We start from the raw sequence: 25,774 nt of genomic DNA, 5'->3' as shown, positions 1-25,774 counted from the left end.
GGTGATGCCAAACAGGAGGCAGTTGTACTGAAAAAGTCCACATGGGGTATTGATGACTAGGATCTGCAACAATTCCTCGTCCAACGGTAGCTGTAAATAAGCATTGTGCAAATCAATTTTGGCTAAAATGGTCGAGCCCACAAGATGTGTGAGTATGTCATCCACCAATGGGACAGGATAGACATCGATGATGGACTGAGAATTTACCGTGCCCTTAAAATTGCCACAGATGCATAAAGCATGGTTCAGCTTCTCAATAATCACGATAGGCGTCGCCCAGCGACTGTGCATGATGGGAGAAAGGATGCCTTCATCTTGTAAGTGGGGAAGTTCCACCTGGAGCCTGTCTCGGAGAGTAAAGGGGACTGGAGGGACCTTAAAAAAACAAGAAACAGCAGAGAGAAGAAGTTGAAAATGCACGGTGAAACCCTTCATCCGTGGTGTAGAGGATGTGAACAATGTTTTGTATTTGCTGAGCAATGGGGCGAGGAAGATATCCGATGAAGGAATCAATATCGCCTGTACCGCATTCTGTACTGATAAACCCAGACGACCTAAAATGTCCACACCAAGACGGTTAGTAGCACCGGGGATCCAATCACCAAAAACTGAGTAGTGAAGGAACAACTGTTGTAAGAGGTTTGTGTGGAAAAAACAACCTCGACTGATATAGAGTGATTACTGAAACTGCGCAAGGCATGACTGTACGGGGATAAAGGTGGCGAGCCCAAGCGTTGGTATGTGGCCCCATTCACAATACAAACAGATGATGCTGTGTCAATTTGGAAGACTACCAGAATATGCGTGACTTCCAAGGTAAGGAGAAAATGAGCATCCGACTGGGGAATGATGGGAATACTTGGCCATCAGTGAATGCTTGGCTTCCAGGTCCTGAGATGATGATTTGTGATGAGCCTGTGCATCTGCAGGAAGCGTGGCATCCACGCAATGTTTCTATGAGGCCTGACGCACCGTGGTGGTATGCCCGCTCGGCTGCAAGCCGTACATCTCGCTCGCTGGTGGGGGCACTCTGACCATTGGTGAGTCCGGAAATAGTCCGGACAAGATGGGATCTGGGTGAACGGCTTCCTGTCGTGGAGTGGACCAACGGATTGATGAGGCTTCCGCTCGGCGCTAGGCAACTGGCGAGCTGTGAAAACAGCTTGGATCAAGACGTGTTGGTTGTAGCCGGTGAGAGTATTCAAACGCACGAATGATTGGCAGACAGGTGTCGAGGGACGAGTCCTGTAACTTCAAATTATCAGCCCGAAGACCCTTGTCTGGTATGTGAAACACCACCATATCACGAATCAATGAAGAGGCATAAGACTGCTTGCAGGCAACATTAGTGTACCACAATTTACAGCCACAGGAGAGGTCCTGGAGCATCGTAATCCAATCCCGGTAAGTCTGACCTGGGGACTTTCGACAAGAAAAGAAAGTCTGAGGGGCAGAGGTGATGTGTATTTGTGTGTCAAAGTACTCAGAAAGGCAGTCCCTAATGTGAGTAAATGAGAGATCTCGAGGGGACTGCTCAGAGTTCAGTCGTTGAATTAAAAGATACACCTGTGGTCCGACTGTTGCTAAAAAAAAAAGCCCAACTTTGATTTTCTTCATGGAACCCATGTGCCAGTAAATGTTGTTCCAACCTTTTGGCATAATTTGACCATGGTTCGACGGGCCTATCAAAAGCCGGAAATGTCGGCGGAGCCATGTGCAAAGTGTTCAATTTACCTGCAATGTAATCAACTCTATGAGCTACTTCTTGCAACGCTAGCAAGTGAGAGGAAATTTCTGAATGCATGAGCATTGCCTGAATCTGCTCCTAATTTCCACCAAGGACTGAAGAAGCTCCTCGGAGGAGGCCATTCTATTCAAAATTGAAAATCCCATCCTCGTTGCCAATAATTGTAGTGTCCTGCGGTCGACAGGAAAGAACTAACAGTCAATGTGAACATGCTTTATTATAATTAAAGAAAAACACCTTCTTGGCATACACTAAGTGTTAAACGCAAGAACAAACAGAAAAAAAACCACAACTCTTGTGGTGGCAAACCAGATAAGGGAACCACACAATGGAAGAAATACTGACCAAAATCTACTCTACAAACTACATCATGCTACTACAATGCTACAGTGAGCGAATACAATGCTAAGGCCAGTTAAGTACTGGCCAGAGCTGTTCCTAGTGGTTGGTAGACACTGCCGGTCTGATGGTGTAGGCATGCTTATAAAGGCAGATCAACGGAGTGCTACGTCAGTCATATGAGTTGTGATTGGTGGAACACTGTCACATGTTGTTTGGCAAAGTAGTTACTTGTTTATTTGGAAAGTCTGTTATTGTTTCTCTCCGCTGGCAATGTTTCTCTCCGCAGTCCTGAAAGAGGGTCAGCAAACCATCTCGTGTCAGTTTTGCTGTGGCCCTCTAACAATAAGGGGCCGCTGTGACAGCAACGTCAGCACTTGAGTTAGTTCAAATGGGGTGATGTAATTGGCCATATCTGGACATTTCAGCTAATGCACAGCACACTGCTATGATAGTGATAAGTGTGTGGAGTCAGGGAATAAGGAGCATCATACACAGTGATGAACTGTTAGTGAACCATCCAGTACGATAACAGCATTACTGTCTTGTCCACATGATCACAAGAAACTAGAACTTTGTTCATAATGTTGGGTTGACACAGGAACACTGAAAAGACTGTGGACATATCTGTGTTGAGACCCCAAATTCACCTGGTTGCATGATAAGCTTACCATTGCAGTAACTTTTATTATTCATAAACACAAATACATGACTTGTCAGCAACTTGTTCAGAATAGACCTCCAGTAACCACTGTTGTTGGTTTGTGGTCTCATATACAAATAATGTAGAGATGGATTCTGTATTAGCATACACAGGATGTCTTTACTTCTATATTACCACACTAATTTCTCAATGTGGGAGAAACTGGGCAGATACAATTATATAGTCCTGATTATTGGTATGTTGTTTGTGCCTAATTTGCAGTATTAAGTTACATGAATCTTTCTTTGTGGCACAGTTCACTGTCAGAATGAATTAATGGAGAGAACCGAATGAAACTGAATGGATCATAATTGTAGTTGCCCACAAGTTTGCATGTTTTGTCAGAGAGGTTTCACGGGGTACCTGCACCAAGGTCCACTTTTAGTGATATTTTTGTCAAGTGGAAATTACAGAAAAGTTTAAACCAAATCATTGCTCTTGACAGACATCAGGCATTGATTAAAAATAACACATAATCCCTGAAGTGTGCTGCACAATTCAGTTGTCAGATATCCTTTCTTTTGTTGGGGAGAATATCAGTTGCATATGAGGTACAGAGTTTGAACACCAATTGATAAGAGATGATAAGACTTGGTTTTTGGGCCATGCTACAACCCAGAAATCATTAATCACAAAAAATAATGCAGAATATCACTTAGAGAGGTGGAACAACACCATAATTTGTCTGTGAATCAGTGAAAGAAGGTTTTATTTTAGTGATGGGTTACTGTAAATGATGTAACATTTGGCTGGAAACTTTGCAGGCACTAGTGAATAGTGTTTACAACATGTTGTAGTGACAGAGAAATTCTTTAGCTATAATGTGATGTTTGTAGACCTGTCTCTTTGGTTTGAGTTGGGGGCGTTAGCTTTGACTGATTACAAAATAAAATTAAAACATGTTGGATAAAATGGTTTAATGTCTCTTCCGTCGGTTACATATTAGCTATTTATTATGGACATCATAGAAAACTTGGAGGATCTGTTCTATGTCCTGAAAAATCATATCTGTGGAGTTAAATTGTCAAGAGTTTATGTGATGGAGTTTGGATGGAAGAGGAAATGTTTAAGGGACATAAAAACTATAATTATTTCATGACAATTAGGCTAGTTATCCTTCTTGAAATATTTCAATAATCCAGCTTCAACAAGAGCACACATAATATCAGATTTCACGTAGAAGCTAAAAATCAATGCTACACTGATCAAAAGTTAGGCTGTTAACCTTTTTGATCAGATATTTATATCTGAAGCATTCATAAACATGACTGATGGATTAGGCATCAGGTCTGTTCTCATTGCCAGCAAGGCAGTACTAGGACAGATTTATGATCAAGAGGCATGTGATCATCGTGTGACCAACCCTTCCAGTCATTATTACCAGTGGATGAATCTTGATGATTCTGCTGCTTCCTTATTCAAACAGTGGCTGAATAATCCTCTTAAGGCTGAGTGCACCCCATTGCAGACCTCTTTTCCTCGGAAAAAAATCTGAGGATGCAGCATAAATTGCATCCACATCCTTCTGCACCGAAAGCAGTGGCACTGAATGTTCAGTTATGAACGTGGTCTTACACTTGAAGTCGGAAGGAATAAAGAATAATAAGTGTTATAGAAGGGTTGCTGCTCCGCAGCTATCATCAGAGCATAAGCTGCAATATACAGCGTCTACATTTCTTCAGTTATTCCAAATCAAATAAATGTATACCAAAAAGTCATACACAACATTGTATAATTACAAGGACTGATTCAAAATGAAGGGCCAATAACACATAAATTGAGTGGTAGTGCTGATTTGAGCATGCTTGAGTAGTAGCATGAACTGTTCTGCTGAGAATGTAATCTTCACATTGCCATCATTTCAATGTAGGCTGCCTTCAGAGGGCAGTGTGTTGAAATAAATTTAGTAATGTCAGCTGTGAAATTTGATCAATGATTAGATTTCTAAATGCAAGAAGATGAAAGCTGCTGAAACTGACTCCAGTTGTATGGAACATAGGGTGTTACTACAGTGAGTGGAGAAAAAATGAAGCATTGCTGCCATAAGATTGAGAAAGGCTCTACAAACTTTAATGATGATTAGAAAAGTGGCAGGCTTAGCATCTGATGATTTTACTGAGTATGTGAACGCAAAGTGAAAGAAAACTGCCACTTTGCAATAATCAGTGTTTTTAAAGAATTTCCAGAATTTTTTTGACTAATGTTGTTGTGCATCAGGCATATTTAGAAATCTAATCACTGATCAAATTTCATACTTGCTGGATTTGTTACCTTTGCACTCATCTTAACATAATGTTTTGTAAAGGCAGAAAACAGTGAACAGTCAGTAACATGAGGGTTACATATCTGTCAGATCAGATGACATTGTTGTGCATGCACGCACAGTCAGTGTTGCCTACTACATTTTACATGTTATCTGTCCTCAGTCTTGAATTGTACTTCAGGTTTTATATGTAACTTTTTTTTATTATTCTGTGGGTGAACTACTCAACCTTTACTCTGAATTGTTACATTTACAGTGCTTTGGTGTCACAAGATCACTCTGCTGTAAGTACAGAGCAACTTGAAGATAATTTCAAGGCAGTTGATAACTTACAGCAATTAAAGTTTGCATCAGAGACCCGTGACAGAAATGTGCAGACAGAATATCGTGATACGGCTGCCCAGACCAATCCATGGGCACCTCCATATTTCACTAGTGGTGAAGGCTCAACTCCAGAAATACTTACATTAGCAATGCTTTCCTGGGGTATGTTTAAATAAATTGTAAACTAAAAATTTGAATTTAAGCAATGCTAGTGATATTTAACAAATGTGTTTTGTAGCCCCACAGCCTACAGCAGTTGATTCAGCTTTGCATTTGCATGACTGTCATTTGTACTTTACATGTATCAGGTTTTTCTTCTGGTGCTTTTTCATTCCACCCAACGGCTAGAACCAGAATTGATATTTATTCTTTCTTGCATCATTGTATGAGTTGTTTTAATAGTGATGTATATTTCTACAAATTTTAGTCATCAGAGCAGTCAGTGCTTGGGTCTCTGAAAGACCAGAAACAATTTTCCGTTGAAAGGTAGAGGCAAAAATGTTATTAGTTTGCACCTGTCTGTGAGTGTCGTAAACAGTTTGAGTTTAAAATACAGCTTTTAAAATTGTTTATTATGTATCATATTTCACAAGCTCATCAAATAAATTATTAGGTGACACTCTTTAACTGAATGTACTTTCCCTTCATAAGATGACCATTAAGAGTGTACTTTAAATAAGGCGTGTATTTGATGTAGCATTTCACATTGAGAATTGCTGAAGGTATATTCATGACACCCAAATACTGTACTGTAGCATTTTTCCAGTAAATCTCAGTCAGACCTCTGCCTTTGCCTGAACTAGGTTTATGTGATTTTTGACCTTAAACATTTGTAGATGGGTACCCTTAAATGTACACTGAGAATGGTAGCCCACTATGCCAGATCACATTGTTTCTAGTTGATCCATGAAAATTTTATAGAGATTAGAATAGTTGTGTAATAAAAACATATATGTGAAAATAGGGGAAAGACTGATTTACACTGACAGTGGTAGAGGAAAATTAGAAGAAGAAAGATGGCAGTATGAACTGGGGTCAAAGAAATAAAAGTGGTAGGTCCCCTCACCATGAGAATTCTCTGGCTAGGAAAGGGTCAGTACTGCATACATCTACAAAATGGGTGTTGTAGACCAGGGCTTCCCAACGTGTGGTCCGCGGACCCCTTAGGGGTCCGCCGGCTCTTTGTAGGGGGTCCGCAGCCACCTTTCACCAAATCGTGTAAAATAATGAGTAAAATTATTGAATAAAAATGTGAAAATCAAATTCATCACTATTTTTTTTTTCGTGTGAAAAACATGTGTACTTTTACTTCAGGTCGTATTCCCAAGCAGCCTTTGCGGTTCCTAAGTGAGAACTCATACACAGTTTAGTGCAGGAGAATGCGGCTTCTCTGATCGACTGTTTCGCAACAATACGTGGGTCGTTTGTGCACCAGCTCACGGCGCTAGATGCGCTGAAACTTTTACGGATGCGTGGAGCGAGCTTTGTCGACCAATCACAGCGCTCGCTGGCACGTATGCGGCCCCAGGCATCATTAAATGTTAAACTCGCTTTATCAGTGCACTACCTGAAATAAGTCGATTTTTGACCAGTTTATTACTTCTAACTTGGATAGTTGGCTGAAGTCAGGATCATTGAAGAAGGGTGCAGTTTCTCCATCACCTTCACAACAAGGGAAGTTTCCAGTTGAAATGAATGAGGAGGGAGGACGACCAAAGGAAGAACAATCACAAGAAGCTTCACAGCTGGATTTATTATGTGAAAATGCTGCAAGTACTCCATTGGTTGTAATATCCTGTGGAAGTGAAATAACCAAGAAGCGCAAGTACAAAGAAAGCTATGTAGAAATGGGGTTTATGGAGACAAAGGAGGATAAAGCTCAGTGTGTAATTTGTGTGCGAGTCCTTTCGAACAGTTCAATGGTTCCAGTTAAATTGCGCCGTCATTTTGAAGGTACTCATCCAGTCTAAAGACATCGATTTTTTCAAAAGGAAGAGTGCTGAACTAGCTGCTTCTCAGCACTGCATGAAAACTCATGCAAAAACAATTAATGAAAATTCATTAAAAGCTTCTTTCTTGGTTAGTTATCGAATGGCAAAAACAGGCAAATCTCATACCACTGCAGAAAATCTCATACAGCCGAGTGTTAATGATATTGTTTCTTGCATGCTAGACGAAAAGGCAGTAAAGCTTGTATCTTCGGTGCCATTATTAAACAATACTGTCAAGAGACGCATTGTTGACATGTCAAATGATGTGAAAGACACTCTTGTTTCTCGCGTCCAACACAATTCATTTTCTCTGCAGATAGATTAATCCACTGATGTTGCAGGATTAGCGATTTTATTGGCTTTTGTCCGTTATGAATATTCTGGATGTTTTGAGGTGGACCTCTTATTGTGCCGACCACTACCTGCCAACACAGCAGGTGCTGAAATATTCCGTCTATTGGACGATTTTTGAAGGACTAATGAAGTTTCATGGTCTAATTGCATAGATGTGTGCACAGATGGTGCAAAAGCTATGACGGGTCCTACAGTTGGAGCAATAATGAAAATAAAAGAAAATGCCAAGAATTGCAGCAGTAGTCATTGTGTTCTCCTCAGATACGCTTTAGCTACGAAACAAATGCCTGTTTCGTTCAAGAAAGTTTTAGATGAATCCATTCAAATCATTAACTACATAAAATCAATGTCGTTGAAGTCAGGACTTTTCACAATACTGTGTGAAGATATGGGAAGCCTTCATCGTTCCCTGCTTCTCCACACAGAAGTGAGGTGGCTCTCAGGTCGGAATGCACTCTCTCGGTTGTATGAATTAAGATTGGAAGTCTTAGCTTTCCTTTTGGAGCATAACACCAAAGTAGCAGACCTTATTAATGATGAAAATTGGCAGTGTATACTTGCCTATTTGTCAGATATTTTCTCCAAAATGAACGAAATGAATATTTCACTCCAAGAGCAAAGTGAAACAAAGGTCACTGCTATCGACAAAGTTCGAGCATTCAAGAGGAAAATCAATTTTTGGGCAGAGAGTGTCGAGGAGGGGGAGCTCGAGTGTTTTCCTCTTCTAAAGGAGTGTTTGAAAAACAAAACATTGGCGCTTGGGAAGAATTTGTTTCATAAAATCCTGGAACATCTCCGAAGCTTGATGTCATTGTTGGAGCATTATTTCCCAACAGCTGAAGATGTGAATATTCAGAAATACAAATGGGTGGTCAACCCATTCACTGTATCCAAAAAGCCGAACATTCTATCATCAAATGAATATGATTTGTTGATAGACATTGCCACAGACCCTACCTTGAAATCAAGTTTTGACATTGACGGTTACTTACACTTTTGGATCCGTTTGGATAACAAGAAATACTAGCCCCTTGTTTAAAAGGCAAAACGTGTACTTCTTCCACTTGCCACAACATACATGTATGAATCTGGGTCTCGATCTATGCTGCCCACAAAACTAAGTACTGAAGCTGTCTAGATGCGGAACCAGACATCCGTCTCCAGTTGTCAAGAATTGAACCCCACTTTTCAAAATTGTGTCAGCAGAAGCACCCTCAACCATCACATTAGGATTCCATTATTATTCCTACAGACTCATCTATAGTAAAGAAGAAAGCATTTTTCTTTGTAGATACTCAGTGAACGTACCTGAACTATAACTCTGTAGGAATTTAGTTTCTATCTTCTATCGTTTACAATATAATTATTAATTGAATTCTGTTGGCATTGATAGTTTTGTTATGAAAATTAAAATGACCTCTAAAGCTAATTTTTTTTCCTTATAATATATTCTGTCCTCTCAGTTAAAAATATGGCCTGCCTATACTTCAGTTACAATTACTTGCTATTACTCTGACACTAGTCTGTTTGTTTGTTTTCCTAATTTGTTTACAGTCGAGGCTGACTGCCACGATTTAGAGTCCAAGTAGTAGTTGAAGTTGTCACCTGTGGCTAAACTGTTACCACGCTGCCTGCAAGTTGCCAGCTACCAACTGATAGTACACTATTGCAAAGCCGGCTGCTAGCTGCCGGCTACGGACTGACAGCTGGCGTTCAGTGGATAGGCAAAGACGTAAAAATAACTAGTCTTTCCGAGCTGTTTACATGGACATGAAAATCGATTGTGGAACTGGAAAACGGCTTTATAAAGGCAGATTTCCAGAATTGATTTTGAAGTGTTTACCTCACCAACCAAAAGCGGAGCTGGGGGATTGGCTTACGAAATCTGGTTTTGGAAACTCATGTAAACTGGGTGAATGTATTCCCACACATTGCACAACAGATGTCACAATAGTCCTTTAAAGGCAATTCCTTGGCCTCTTTTCTTTCATGATGTGTTTGCATCCCGAATCATGGGTCTGCCTCTTTTCTTCACGGCCGCGCGGAATGGCCGCGAAGTCTTAGGCGCCATGTCGTTGTGGATTGCGCGGCTGCTCCCGCCGGAGGTTTGAGTCCTCCCTCGGGCATGAGTGTGTGTGTGTGTGTGTGTGTGTGTGTGTGTGTGTGTGTGTGCGCGTGTGTGTGTTGTCCTTAGCGGAAGTTAAACTTAGGTAAATAGTGCATAATAGTAGGGACTGATGACCTCAGCAGTTAAGTCCCTACATACATTTGCACATTTTTCTTCGGATTTCACGAAAAACCACACACACACACACACACACACACACACACACACACAAAACACACACGACTGTTACGAAATATGCGTGCTCCTTACACTACAGTAGCTAAACAGTGGAACTGAACAGACCACAAGTGGCAGCTTGTCAGCAGCAAACAGTTTGGACGTGGCATTGATTGCTCTTGGAAGAAGGCAGCTTCAACGTGTGAAATGTCAATTACTAAATAAATTTAATCAGGCTATAGTGTGTTGAACAAAGGGAGTAAATCCACCAGTAAGTGTCTGGATACAGTGAGAATTCAAATTGGATCGTTAATTTCAAGTTGTTTTCATTCATCTCTAAACCAAAGACTATTTATACTTCGGAGGGAGGGGGGGATCATTGGGTACATGGCACTCACATTAAGAAGCTTTCAGTTCCCATGGGTTTCGCTCTGAAATTTAAAGTTACTGTGCTCTTGACTGACTAGGGGTCCGCCAGCTGAAAAGGTTGGGAAGCCCCGTTGTAGACCATCACCCCAGTAGCTCAAAAAACTATTGCAACAAAATCACTGAGGGATGGCCAACAGCACCTTGTACTTCAACTTTGTCTTCAGTAATAAGAAAAAGGTATTTCTCCTCACTCACACCAAAAACCTCTTAATCTTATCTGTTGATGGTTCTTTCAGTGACTCAACTTTTGTTTGGGGCAGCTTGGGGATTTGAGACAATTACTTAAACAAGTGGAAAAATTTTCTGACATCTTTCTTGACCTTTTGAATCTTCCCATGAATTTGGTTTCCTGTGTTAACTGGTTGTGCCAAGTCATTCTGTTCTCAGCATTCATCTCCAGCGTCACCTCCAGTCGTTGTTCATTCACTTTGACTGAAGCTGTCTTCCGTTCTGGCTGTTCAAGTCTGCCAACAGCGTATAATAGTCCTATGGCATGTTGTAACTCATTCATGATATTTACTAAAGGAAATTCTGTCTTGTCACATAGCTTTATTATTTTTTTACTATCTTGGTTTTGAAATGTAAACCCGTTTTCAAGTACACAACTGATTCCAAAGATGGCAGCCAAGCAAAGATAAACATACATGGTGCTATCCAAAATTTTTGGGACTGGTGCTGCCATCTGTTGAAAACCTTACCTTTGAACTAATGGTCACCATCACCCTCGAAGTAGATCCCATCCGCACATGCACACTGGTCCCAGCGCTTCTGCCACTGGTCAGACGTTTTCTGAAAGTCCTGTTCTTTGAGTCTGGTCCCTTTAATCCCGCAAACCAACCAACCAACCTGTTCTTTGAGGGTGTTTATCACCACCAGCAATGCTTCTTGAATCCTCTCTAGAGTGTCGAATCGACGGCCATTCAACTTGAATTTAAGTTTTGGGAATAGCACGAAGGCGCAAGGTGCCAAATCTGGTGAGTATGGTGGGTGGGGAACAACCCCAAGTTGTTAAGGACGTGTGACAGGGCGCGTTGTCGTTATGCAGCAACCAGTTCCCTTGATATCAAAGTTCAGGCCATTGTCGCCACACGTTTTCAGGGAGCCGTTGCAAAACATCACAGTAGTAAGCAGAATTCACTGTTTGGTTGGGGGGGACAAATTCTTTGTGCACAATACGTCCTCCCAGCTGAATACCAATCCGCACACTGAGTCATCAGATATGCAGCTCTCGCCACCTAGTGCTGCAAAGGTCTACTACTCCTACTTTCCAGATGGCAGCACCAGTCCTGAAAATTTTGGATTCCACCTCGTATGTTAGCTTTTTAATCTATCACTTGTCAGCTTAAACTACAAACAACTTAAACTATAAAACAGTCCTACTTAACTTAAACTATAAAACAATCATACTTATTTTTTTGTTGTACAAAAATATATGGAGAAGTTTACATGTGTTTGTCTTCGCTCATTTGCCATCTGTGGAATCAGTTGTGTACTGGAAAACAGGCTTATTACCTGTGACCCAGGTCACACAAAAATAATAAAATTTTGTGAACCAATGCAAAACAAGGTTTTGTTTATTTTATACATACTACAATGTTTCACCAAGAACCCACAGCTGCATCAATTTAAAATTGGTCATAACAGAACTTCATTTGGTCATGGGAACAGTAAATCATATGTGTATTGTTGTGACTGACAATTCACAATTTTTCACAAACACAACTTATATGATGTAAGCTCACAAGGTTGATGACTGAATATACAAACGAAAGGTAACATTAACGATGCTAGTAAAAGTCTCCTAATTGAGATTGACAAAAGTTCACTTCTAATTTTCCACAAAGGTTCGTGGTAACACATTCACACACTAGTAACAGTCCAGTTCTGAGATGAAGATGTAATCTTCAGTGGTCACAGTACACGAGGTCGGCATCCGGCATGAACTGAACTTCGAGGCTGGTTTTAGCGCCTATATAACTGTCTCCAGCCAGTCAGGTTTTGGCATAGTGATACTTCGTGCAGGCCATGGCTCGAGCTCCCCCCCGCAGGAAGTAGTGCTCGGAATGTCTGTTTCCATTATCTTGTATGTAAATAGCCGGTGTTTGCCATGGTGCTTTTGGTACGCCTTAGGCATAGACAACCTCGTCCTCTGTGGTGTAATATGGGTTACTGTCCCTCAGGGGCTACCTTGACTCCAGCATAACATCTCTCCCACATTGTAACAGCTGGTGCAGCATGGGTGACCACAGGGGAGAGAGTACCAATATAGCCCGGTGCTGTAGGCTGATCTGCAGCTAAGTCCTTCTGCCACTGGAGAGTAGGGCGCTGCCTTCCGTGCGAGGCGGCTGGAATGCCGCAGATGTGGTGGTTGCGAGGCGAAGTCGGGCTGGGCAGGCGACATGGGGACGTCCATGTCGTCCATCTGAGGTGGCATCTAAGAGGGGCCAGCAAGTGGGTTCATGGGAAGGTCCTGGAGCTGTACCGGGCCCGGAGTATGCGGCAGCATGGGACTATCAGCCGGCATCTGGTGGCTGTCTCTGGGAAGATCATCCACCAACTGAGGAGAGGGCATGAACATAGGCCCCAAGGAAGGGACCGGCGATGGGAGAGAGAGAGGAGCAGTTTGGGGCTGCGGCCGCTTGAGGAAACAAGGATGCAGCTGGTTGCGGTAATGCGAAACCACACTGTCGTCCAGGCATACGTTGAACAGTTGTCGACCCCGGGGCCGGATAACGACCCCCTGAAGGCAGCTGGGCCAGGGCCTGAAACCGTGAGCCCACACCTTGGAGCTGGATGAATATTGGGAAGTGCCCGGCAGGGCATGAGGTCCAACCTGCAGCTGGAGGAGATGGAGTAGGGTCCGAGGCTGGTGACTATGGGGAAGTTCTGCTGGACTCTTGTCACCCATCGGTGTGGCCCTGTAGGTACTGAGAAATAACGTAAGGGCTTCTTCTGGGGAATGGTCCTCCGTATACTTCTTCATCTGAGTTTTAAAAGTACAAACAAAGTGCTCCGCCTCTCCATTGGATTGGGGATGGAAAGGAGGGGTAAAAACATGGTGGATACCATTATCATGACAGAATTTGGCGAACTCTTGACTGCAAAATTGCGGGCCGTTGTCTGATACCAAGGTGACGGGAAGGCCTTCAATGGAAAATATTTTTGACAAGGCCATGGTGGCATCCTCCTTGGTGATAGAGGAGCGTCGGATAATGAAAGGGAAGTGGGAGTAGGCATCCGTGACGATTAACCAGTAAGCGCCGAGGAAGGATACCGTGAAATCCACATGAATGCGTTCGCATGGGAGGGAAGCGGCTGTCCTGGATTGGAAGGACCGGCACGGTGCAGGAAGGGGTTGGGTACACTGCTGACAACCCCGAACCATGCGCTCCATGTCCACTGTCATGCCTACCCAGAAGACATGGCGACGAGCGAGGGTTTTCATCCCGGCAATACCCAGTGACCTTGATGTAAGATGTGGAGAATCCAGGACCGCAGGGAAGTTGGTATAATGACTCGTGGAGTGGCATCATTTTCTGCACGGAGGAGCACCCCGTTGACGGCCACTAGTTGATGGTCGATGGAGAAGAAGAATCGGAGGTCAGCCTGGGCACGAGGTGGAGGAAGCATCGGCCAACTGTGGAGAACACAGCGGCGCACCAGTTTGCAGGAGCAGGTCTGCGGTTGTCGCTGCGGCCACCCTCTCAGCTGTGACTAGGAATGAAGCTAATGCATCCTGTATGTTGTCATCTACCTGAAAAATTAGGAGGTCCGACGAATCGAATGCCAAATCCTGGTCAGAGGGCAACCGAGACAAGACATCAGAGTTGGCATGCTGGGAGGTGGGCTGGAAATGGATGGTGTACCTAAAACGTGAAAGGAACAGGGCCCATCGCTGCAGGAAGCGGGAAGTCTTCATGGGTAACTGGGCTGACAGAGAAAATAAGGCCACGAGGGGCTTATGGTCAGTGATCAAGCAAAAAGCCCTACTTTAAAGGTATGGGAGGAATTTGGTACAGGAAAACATGATGGCTAGGGCCTCCTTCTCAGTTTGAGAATATTTGCATTGGGCCTCTGTAAGGGATTTAGATGTGTAAGCCACCAGGTGTTCTGAGCCATCGGGTAGATGGTGCGTAAGGACAGCTCCATCACTGTAGTCTGAGGCATCTGTAGCCAAGAGGAGAGGAAGAGAGGGGTTATACGGCATGAGACACTCCGCAGAATGCAACCTCCACTTTAAGGTTTGGAAAACCAATTCACAAGCCAAGGACCAATGAAAAGGCATGTTCTTTCAGCATAGGTGATGGAGGAATGCCACAATGTGAGCGGTGGAGGGAATGAACTTTCGATAGTAAGCAATTTTACCCAGGAAAGACCGCAATTGGTGGACATTGCGTGGATGAGGAAGGACCGTTATAGCGGCGATGTGGGAGGAGGTAGGCGATACGTCATGGCGGGAAATGATGTGACCCCGGTAGGAGATAGCTGGTTGAAAAAAGGAGCATTTAGCAAGATTGGATTTTAGGCCCGCAGTCCGGAGGCGCAGGAACAATTGTCACAGATGACTGAGATGTTCATCTGCGATACAGCCAGTGACGACAATGTTGTTGAGGTAGTTTATACAACTTGACACATCCCGCAAGAGCTGTTCCAAGTAACACTGAAAGATGGCCGGTGCACTAGCGATGCCATGCATGAGACGGTTCAACCAGAACAGCCCAAATGGTGTGTTGATGATGACCAAGTGAGTAGAAGGCTCATCTAAAGGTATTTGGAGGTAGGCCTCGGCAAGATCGATTTAAAAAAAAAATTGTCCCTCTGCGAGCTTAGAGAACAGGTCCTCTGGACTCAGGAGGGGATAGTCTCCAACCTGTAGCTGAGGGTTAAGTGTAGCCTTGAAGCCACCACAAACTCTAAGATGGCCATCTGGTCTTTTGAGGACGACCAAGGGTGTCGCCTACGAGCTGTAAGGGACCGGAGTGACGACTTCCTCCATCGTGAGATGGTCCATTTCTTGTTGAAGAGGCTGCTGGAGGCGTGGGGAACGTGCTGGGCCCGGAAGTACTTCAGGCGGGCAGGTGCTTTCAGCTACAGTAACACATGAAAATCTTGAGCACAGCCGACTCACAGCGAGAAGAGGTCCTGGAATTCCATGCACAAGGTATCGACTGCCAGGAATGGAACCTGGGAAGACACCAGACAAACATTGTCATCGATGGTGAAGTCAAAGGGCTGGAAGGCATCCAACCTGAAGAGATCAGCCTTGGCTGCATTGTTGACCACAAGGAAGGTAACTTCCTGGCAAACCGATTTATACATGATGGAAGCCCTGAACTGACCCAAGAGTGATTGCTTGCTTATTATAAGTAAGGAGGTGCCGAGGTGTGGGCGTCAGGGGGGGGGGGGGCAATCTTTGCATAAGAGGAATAGTTGATCAGTGAGACCGCTGCCCCTGTATCCACCTGCATCTGCAGCGGCCGACCACAAGTAGGAATGACGAGCAGCTTCCTGGACAACTTGGTGGATTTGAAAATGCTGCTGGAGCCGCTTCTCATGTGTTTCCCAGTGTTCAGCATCCTTGTTGAAAGCGGGAAACAGCAGGGGCTGTGGTTCCATAAATAAACTTTCCTGTGTACCCTGAGAGTTCTTGCAAAAATCTTGAAAACCTTGTAGTAAGCCATGCATACTTTGGACCAGCTACTGAAGGACAACTTCCACCGTGAGGAAGACACATGCAGGCACCAACTCGTCACCACTTGTGTTGTGACTGATAATTCACAATTTTTCACAAACACAACTTTTATTGATGTAAGTTCACTCGGTTGATGACGAAATACACAAATGAAAGGTGACAATAACGATGCCAGTAAAAGTCTCCTAATTTAGGCCAACAAAAGGTCACTTCTAATTATCCTCAAAGGTTCGTGGTAACACACTCACACACTAGTAATAGTCTAGTTCCGAGACGAAGATGTAATCTTCAGTGGTCACAGTATACGAGGTCGGCATCCGGCATGAACTGAACTTCGAGGCTGGTTTTAGCCCCTATATAACTGTCTTCAGCTAGTCAGGTTTTGGCATAGTGGCACTTCCTGCAGGCCGTGACTCGAGCTCCCCCTGCAGGAAGTAGTGCTCGGAATGTCTGTTTCCATTATCTTGCATGTAAATAGCCAGTGTTTACCATGGTGCTTTTGGTACGCCTTGGGCATAGACAACCTCGATCTCTGTGGTGTAATATGGGTTGCTGGCCCTCAGGGGCTACCTTGGCTCCGGTATAACACTTATGACATATTTTTCTCATTATTTACTTTCCATGATTTTCTTATGGATACTATTTTGAGACAGCAATATTCCACATGTTTTATTTAATGTTGTGGTGATCTTTATTGTGAATGTATCACAGGGTATGGAATGTGTCAGTCTTACAAGTTTGTTGTTGTTAAATTCTATGGTATTATGTAAATAGTACTAAACAATTTCTTATTAAAGTATCTGTAACTTAGGTTCTGTTAAAGAAAAATAAAAGTATTTCAACATGTTTATAGTAATAAATAAACATGCAAAAAAAAAAAAAAAAAAGAAGATAGATTTCATAATGTATCTGTGTTTCATGGATACTATGTATATTGTGGTCAGGAACTCTTCTGTAGTGTAATATGACTCGTTCAATAAGAAATACCTTAAATTTGTATTATTTTAATTTTTTAAATTATTTATTTTTTAAAGAGAAGAAAAGCCCATCATCCACTAATAAATAATTCACTAAAGAATAATTTGTGAAGGGAGGGCATTAAAAATCTAATATCCACAGAAATGACTTCTTTCTGTACTTACTCGAGTCTGTCCTACTAGTATCATGGTTGTGGTACTAACTCCTGGGTTTCAATAGGAAATTTTTTTCTCTATGAAACACGTCAAGGAGAATATACATCATCCAGTGGATGTGAGGATTTCAAGTTCATCAAAAAGATTTTTGCATGCGGTTCTGGGGTGGATCCACTTGTGATTCTTATAGCTCCTTTCTCTCGTGTAGCTCCTTTCTCTGCATATGGCTCCTTTTTCTACATACGTGATCTTATTGTGATCATTTGATCTCTCTGTTGCTGCATAAAGCTCCCCGTATGTTCTACAAGAAGTTTTAATACCTTGGTAATCCAAGGTGTATGCTCTGATTTAACCAGGTTTTCTCTCAGTAATGTGATTAATATGCCATAATGGCATGAAAATAAGTTGCAGAACACAATCTTTTGCACAGGTAAAAAATGTGGCTTGAGCAGTATAGTTTACTATCAATATGTAAGCCTTGGTATTTTGAAGTATCCACCGTAGCTATCTACTGGTCACCTAGTTTTTCTCCCATTTCTTCATCTTTAGAGATTGAGTGAAATTAACAGAAAGACCATGTATGTTAAACCGGCTAACGATAGCTCTGAAAACCTTATTAGTTGGCACCTCAAGTTCATCAAATGAATTATCAGCAGGTACTGCAGTTTCATCAGCAGAGATGGTGAATTTACATTGTCTTTTACAAAGAGGTAGATCATAATAAAAGGCATCTCTCGACTATACAATACAACTTTCTGCATTCTGTTAGAAAGGCATGATCCAAGCCACTTCCTTGCTGCACCATCTATATGTAGGTACCTGGTTTTGTATAAAAAGTATTTGATGAGTGACACAGTCAAAAGCTTTTGTTAGGTCACAAACTATTCCATCCTTTTTTTTTTTTTTTTTTTTTTGTTGCTGGACTCCAAAACATTGGCAGTAAATACAAATATTGCATTTTCTGTTTGTAATCCTTTCTGAAATCCACACTGACTTTTGCTGACAATATTATGGTCACTAAGGTGCTTAGCAATCACGGTAAGTGTTAATTTCTCTAAAACCTTGGAAAAACTTGTGAATCATGAGATTGACTGATAGGTAGTAGTGTCTAACTTATCTCTCTTCTTATACAGTGGTTTTACAACTGCATACTTAAGTCTGTCAGCAACTTTTCCTTGCTTTTAGATAAGTTGTCAGTTCCAGTAAGGTTTTTATGTTTCAGAGACTTAATGATTCTTTCAGTTTCCTGTACAATGACTGTTCTTATGTGGATCTATTGTACTGTGCTAGGTATACTGACTTGCACTGAATTGTTGACTTGATTTATGGAGTCTCCCAATCCTATTTGTTATGTTATTGTTCTGTTAAAAAAGTTTGTTGAATACATCAGCTGCTATTTTTGGATCACTAACAAGATTACCTTCATTTTTTATTTGGGTATTTTCTCTACAGATTGCAGTTTTCTCTGGTTCCTTATTTATGAAACTGCAGGTAGTATTTACGTTACCCTTTGAGTTTTTGATTTCTGATTTTAAGAACATGTTATTTAATGTTTTTATGGTCTTATTAAAAATTCTATTGTACAGTTTGTAATGCTTAATCTTATTGGGATCATTTGATCTCTCCGTTGCTGCATAAAGCTCCATTTTCATTCTACAAGAAATTTTAATTCTCGTAGTAATGCAAGGTGTATACTCTGTTTTAACCAAGTTTTCTCGCAGTAGTTTTTTTAGAAAATATTTTTACAAATAGACATGTAACCTCATTGATAAATTTATCAAACTTGGAATTAAGACCAACAGGAGACCAGTCCACAAGCTGGAATTGATGATTCAAGTTTTCCATGGTGCTTTTCGTCAAGTTCTTCCAAATGAAATTTACTTTTCTCTGTACATTTACTTGAACTAAGATGAGAAACTGTCCTTCAGGACCAAAGAGGCTATTTAGAATATTTTTGACACTTAAGTAATTATATGTATTCCTTTGTATAAAGATGTTATCTATTACAGCACTAGAATTGGCTATACTCTAGTTGGAGAGCAGGGCCAGTTTAAGTTCTACGTGGCACAAGCTGCTGCTTGGTGTGCCAAACCGAGGGCTATGACATTTCCATACAGGATGTATCACAATTAGTATTGGCCATTTGTTGCACCAAGCTGAAAGGGGTGCTAGGAACCCAAGTGCAAGATTTGTATACAGTATGTATCACAATTAGTAGTGAAATCTGACATGGGTGAAAAGGAGAGGGCAGACCCAAATACTAAGTCATTTCTGTGGAAAAATATTCTCGAAGCAGCCCTCTTGGAGAGTCTACCACTGATCCTAAAGTGTAAGAGCACATCAGATGTTCAAGATTTGTCTTGTTTCTGTTATCTGTTAAAAATATTCACCTGGAAGTCACCCCTTACAGTGAATGATTAATTTTTCCAGATGGATATGACAAGAGTGATTCAGAGTCTCAGGCAAAAATTCAAATTTCCATAATGTATCCTGGAAATTGACAACATAAGAACTGTTGTAATATCCACTGTTATCTTACAAGGGGAGGCCATGATGTTGGGACTGCAGATTTACTTCCAACTTTGTACACCTTTAGTAGGCCATTATAACAACATGTAATGTGCAAGTAGTAAGGTGCATTACTTTGGCAATTCTGAGAAAATTGTGAGCGAAGTTTTATTTGTCTGTTATGTAACTGATACATCTGTGCATATGTACGGGGTGCTAGAGTTCTTGGTGGTCAAGTGGTGAGTGTTCGAGCCTCATAAGGCGAATGTGTATAAAGTGATGGTTTGACTGTTGCTGAAACGTAATTTTTAATCTATATTTTTTCATCACTGGTCATATTATTTAGTATATATGACATTTGAGAGCTAATCTACATCTACATGGATACTCTACAAATAACATTTAAGTGCCTGGCAGAGGGTTCATTGTACCACCTTCACAATTCTCTGTTATTCCAACCTCTAATAGGGCGCGGAAAGTACAAACACCTATACCTTTCCTTATGAGCTCTGATTTCCCTTATTTTATCATGGTGATGGTGTCTCCCTCTGTAGGTCGATGTCAACAAAATATTTATGCATTCGGAGGAGAAAGTTGGTGAATTGGAATTTCGTGAGAAGATTCTGCGGCAACAAAAAATGCCGAAAAATGCCTTTGTTTTAATGATGTCCATCCCAAATCCTTTATCATTTCAGTGGCACTCTCTCCCCTATTTCATGATAATACAAAACGTGCTGCCCTTCTTTGAACTTTTTAAATGTACTCCATTAATCCTATCTGGTAAGGATCCCACACTGTACAGCCATATTCTGAAATAGGACAGACAAGCGTAGTGTAGGCAGTCTCCCTAGTAGATCTGATACATTTTCTAAGGGTCCTACCAATCTAATTTTAAAAAATCCTCGTGTATTTGCATGAAGTTTTAGTGAATTTCTTGTTATTTGACTACTTACTATTTTTAATTAAATTTAATTATTAGAATATACATATTTATAACTATTGATTAGTAAATGAAGAAACACCTGTAGTTTCCCTGAAAATGTATGCTTGTCATGATTTGTGAAATCCGTTATACATGCAATTTGGTAAGGTATCAGGAACTACTTTGCACCTCAGCACTTTGAGCTGCAGACACAGAGGCAGGCCCCATTTGGCAGTTAACCTGCATAGCAGTGAGACATTGCTAATGTAGCAAGGACAAAGTGTAGGTACGACTTTTTTTTTAACATCACAGAATTTACACTTGTACTGCAAAAAAGAAAGTTTGAGCAGGAGTTGAACCATTGCCTCACACATGTTTGTTTCACGGAGCTCGAATGTTAAGCACTTGACCACTATGAACTCTTAACATCAGTACTTATGCACAGATACATCAGCTATGTAATAGATGCATAAAACTTCTCTTGTGGTTTTCTCGAAATTTCCAGAGTAGTGCACCTTACTACTTGCACATATGTTGTTTTAATGGCCGACTAAAGGTACGCAAAGTTTGTAGTAAATCCATTATCCCAGGGTCATGCCATCCCCTTGTCAATGCCCCACACCACAAAGTGTTGTTCAGCACAGTATTCGCTTAAATCTAGAGATTTATATACTACATTATTTCTAACAATTGCAACTCCACTTTTTTCTATACAAGACCTACAATAATGAGCAGCTAAACAAAAGTATTCCATCTGTAACACGTGAATTCTGTTTTTAATATGATATTCAGAGAAACATAGAATATCAAGTTCATTTCCTTGTTCTTCACCTTCTAGATGTATTACCAGTTGGTCCATTTTATTCTTCAGACCTCTTATATTTTGAAGAGAAAGCTTGAGACTTATTCACCTTTGTGTTAGGTTGTGTGGTACAAGAGCAATTTTTCTCAGTGCACAATTTGTTAGTTCTGTTTAGGGCACCTTAGGCTTATTTTGAATACATGGCTTGGACTGCTCATCTCGTGTGTGACATGCCATAAAAAATGATGTGTGAGGTATTTACTTACTTACTGTGTTGGCCACACAAACCGCACTCGGTCTTTGGCCTCACCAATCAGCATCCTCCAGCGTCCTTGGTCCATGTATTCTTCTTCAGACAGCCAGAATACTCATATCCTCTCTCAGAGTTGTGGTCTTCTCCCTGGTCTTTTCCCTCTAGTATTTTCCTCAACTACCTGCCTGATGATATGGCCTTCTCGACACATTACGTATCCATTCCATTTCAGTCTTCTTTCTTTGATCACTGCCATGATGTTCATAGACTTGTATAGCTCATGCAATTCACAGTTCTTTCTTTTCCTCCATTCATCTCCATCCTTTACTGGCCCAAAAATCCATCTGAGAATGGCATTCTCAAATGTCAGGTGTTTTCTTTCCATCTTTTGGGTGATGTTGTAGGTCTCTGCTCCATAAAGACTATGGGTTGTATTATTGTCTTGTAGATCTTTGTCTTTGAGGATCTGAATAGAAGCCAGGGCGTTAACAGCTTTCCCAGAGCAAACCTTGACCTGTTTCCTGCTTGTATTCGTTCCTTTCATTGAGTATGATGTGTGACACCCCATAAAAAATGCTGTTACTCTTCTGGCGGTAATGATGTTGCCTGCACACAAATGAATTACACTATTCTCTTTCTCCCTGAGTGCATTGCTTTCATTTACATTTTTATGTGTAAAGTACTTTCCTTCATAGTTAAGATGCATTCCTTGCCGGCCTTGCTAGCATCTGTCCAGTTAGCCTGTATCTAGAACACTACATTTTGCAAACAAAGAACACTTTTAAACATCCTGGCAGTTTAAAACTGTGTGCTGGACTGAGACTCAGACTCGGGACCTTTGCCTTTCGCAGGCAAGTGCTCTGCCATCTGAGCTACCCAAGCACGACTTACGATCCATCCTCACAGCTTCGGTTCTGCCAGTACCTTGTCTCCTACCTTCCAAACTTCACAGAAGCTCTTCTGCGAACCATGCAGAATGAAAACTCCTGGAAGAAAGGATATTGCAGAGACATGGCTTAGCCACAGCCTGGGGGATGTTTCCAGAATGAGATTTTCACTCTGCAGTGGAGTGTGCACTGATATGAAACTTCCTGGCAGATTAAAATTGTGTACTGGGCCGAGACTCAAACTCGGGACCTTTGCCTTCCACGGGCAAGTGCTCTACCATCTGAGCTACCCAAGCATGACTCACGACCTGTCTTCACAGCTAAAGAACACTTTTGTTTTATTTTAATGTTAGTTTTTCATATTTCTTTGTTCACACATGAGTAATACATGAAGTAATATCTGTATTGTAAAGCTGTGACTATTGTATTTCGTTGATTATTAAGTTCTAAGAATTTCTTTAGTTCTGTTAATAGTTGTTTGCCTTGCTTTTTACCGCTATAGGCACCACATGTTCATTTTTTGTTACCTTTTTGTCATGTGAATTAACATTTATAATATTTTTTGTTGTTACCCAGGCTTGACGATACCTATTGCTTAGCATTTATTGTGTTCTTTGAGAAGTTTTGTCACGTTTTTGTGAGGCTGTACATTAAAAATAATACATTACATTCATAGTTGTGCTGTTGTAGATTTTTGTTGACAGTGTCTTTAACATTATATCCATTTTTATGCAACTGGTAGGCACAATTTCTCGGCACCATTGTTTTTACTAATCCTCAATTTAGACCTTGTTTCATAATTATGTCCACATGGTTGGTTTACAAGTTCATTTCAACTATTGGTTCAGTCTCTTCACTTACAGGAAATTGATTTTTTAAGTATCAATTATCACACCCAATTCCTTTTTTGTTTTCAAACTTCTATTTTTATATGATACGTCAGTCCAGTTTTTATATGGTAAAGAACTGAGCTTCAACTGTGGAACATTGTCACAAATTTTTGCGCTTTCTGATGATGATTACTCAGACACTGTGCGGGAGAAGTTTGCCTTTCGAAGTTCTTTACCAGTACAAACAATCTTTACAATGAGCTGACGCTTCTGTCTTGCACGCAGGCTACAACAGTTGATACAGGCATACTAGAAGTGAATATTTAAGTAGGAAAAATTTTAAATTAACAATAAAAAGTCCAATTATCCTGTATACTGGCAGTGTCCTGCACATTCCTTCCCCTACCTTGGAAGATGTTAATGCAGGAATGGAGCAGCAGTAGAAGACAGATTTCCCAAGTAGGAGACTTAAGATATATCGATACATTGGTAGCTGGGGACAAGAGTGCCAAGTGGACTTACAGAGAAGGCTAAAATTTTTTTTATGTAAGAAAAATGCCCCATTATCACTGACCTTACCATTGATTTGGTGGCAACGCCACAGGAGGTTGACACCCCAAAGCCACAGTGTTCTGAAGGGAGACACAGCTATTTGGTGAGGGCAGCCCACCCAACAACAGTCAGATAGCATGAGGGACAGGTAAAGCCATTATCTGTAACACTTGTACAATGGATATTGGCACAGAACATTCAGGAACTGCTATACAATATTAGGGCATTCAGATGGTAAGGAGACAAGTTACAAAATTGTTAAGGCACGATTCTGTAAAGCTTGTGAACAGTATTTTTGTTTTTTGTTTTTTAACACCAGGCTAAAGTTTCTCTTAGATATTTGGGGAGTTTTACCCAATAGCCTCAGACAGTTAAATCCTGTTAAAATGAAGATCTACAACTTTTATTATCAACATATTCCCTTTTCTTGTTGTTGTTCTTGTGGTCTTCAGTCCTGAGACTGGTTTGATACAGCTCTCCATGCTACTCTATCCTGTGCAAGCTTTTTCATCTCCCAGTACCTACTGCAACCTACATCCTTCTGAATCTGCTTAGTGTATTCATCTCTTGGTCTCCCTCTACGATTTTTACCCTCCACGCTGCCCTCCAATACTAAATTGGTGATCCCTTGATGCCTCAGAACATGTCCTACCAACCGATCCCTTCTTCTGGTCAAGTTGTGCCACAAACTTCTCTTCTCCCCAATCCTATTCAATACTTCCTCATTAGTTACGTGATCTACCCATCTAATCTTCAGCATTCTTCTGTAGCACCACATTTCGAAAGCTTCCACATTTCGAAAGCTTCTATTCTCTTCTTGTCCAAACTATTTATCGTCCATGTTTCACTTCCATACATGGCTACACTCCATACGAATACTTTCAGAAATGACTTCCTGACACTTAAATCAATACTGGATGTTAACAAATTTCTCTTCTTCAGAAACACTTTCCTTGCCATTGCCAGCCTACATTTCTTTTCTTACAATCTACAAATGCAATCATCACAAAAGGTACCTTTAAGCTGTGAAAATTAGTTATGTTTGGTAACTTATGCTAAAAAGATAGTGTTAATCAAAGTAATACACCTTGTGTACATACACCAAAACACTCCAACCATGTGTAACTTGTGAAAATTACATGTTTCTTGAAACCTTTATGTCTCATGCAAGCAACATTTAATAAAGAAATTAAAAGTTGTTCAAACTACAGGCACCCATAAAATAGTAAAAGTTTCATGAAATAGAGTAAACATACCAGTGACTTTACCACTGCCCATTACTATGAAATATTAATTAATCCATTCATGGAAAAAATTAAACTAATTATAGAGGCCTCACACCAAAGAGCTAAATGAACTGTATAGACTGTTAACATTGCTGCCTCCTGACAAGATATGAATCACAAGTTCTAAGGTTATCAATGTTTCATATGTACCAACCCATTATCAGGGTATCATTGTTGGTCAGTATAATATCCATAATGTCATGAATCACTACTTACTACGGAAAATCAATTTAATTTTTCACAAAATAATCATGTTCCATGCTAATAAATATGGTAAGCTATAGAACAACACTTACAGGTATTTTACAAAATGCACATGCCTTACATATTTATTAAAAAACTGTGAAAACAACTATAGCAATATATTTCTGAAATTGCACATTGAAATTGAAACTGGTACTGTTACTTACAATTACTTTTGCATAGCTTGAACTCTAGAATTCCTGGGTTGCTTTCTCTTTATAACATAACTCAG

General features: G+C 41.0%; 1 protein-coding gene across 1 annotated transcript in view; it reads left to right on the top strand.

Annotated features, from left to right (window-relative positions):
- Window positions 1-5,120: 5,120 nt before the first annotated feature.
- The window catches only part of LOC124798930 (cilia- and flagella-associated protein 91-like), a 291,175-nt gene continuing 270,521 nt past the window's right edge, over window positions 5,121-25,774 (top strand). The window contains exons 1-2 of the mRNA XM_047262463.1: window positions 5,121-5,173; window positions 5,309-5,538. Of these exons, the coding sequence (XP_047118419.1) occupies window positions 5,121-5,173; window positions 5,309-5,538 (283 nt within the window). The remainder of the gene's footprint in view (window positions 5,174-5,308; window positions 5,539-25,774) is intronic.

This window comes from Schistocerca piceifrons, chromosome 5, assembly GCF_021461385.2.
Source record: "Schistocerca piceifrons isolate TAMUIC-IGC-003096 chromosome 5, iqSchPice1.1, whole genome shotgun sequence".
NCBI classification, from domain to species: Eukaryota; Metazoa; Arthropoda; class Insecta; order Orthoptera; family Acrididae; genus Schistocerca; species Schistocerca piceifrons.
This window is presented reverse-complemented; position numbering and strand designations above follow the sequence as displayed.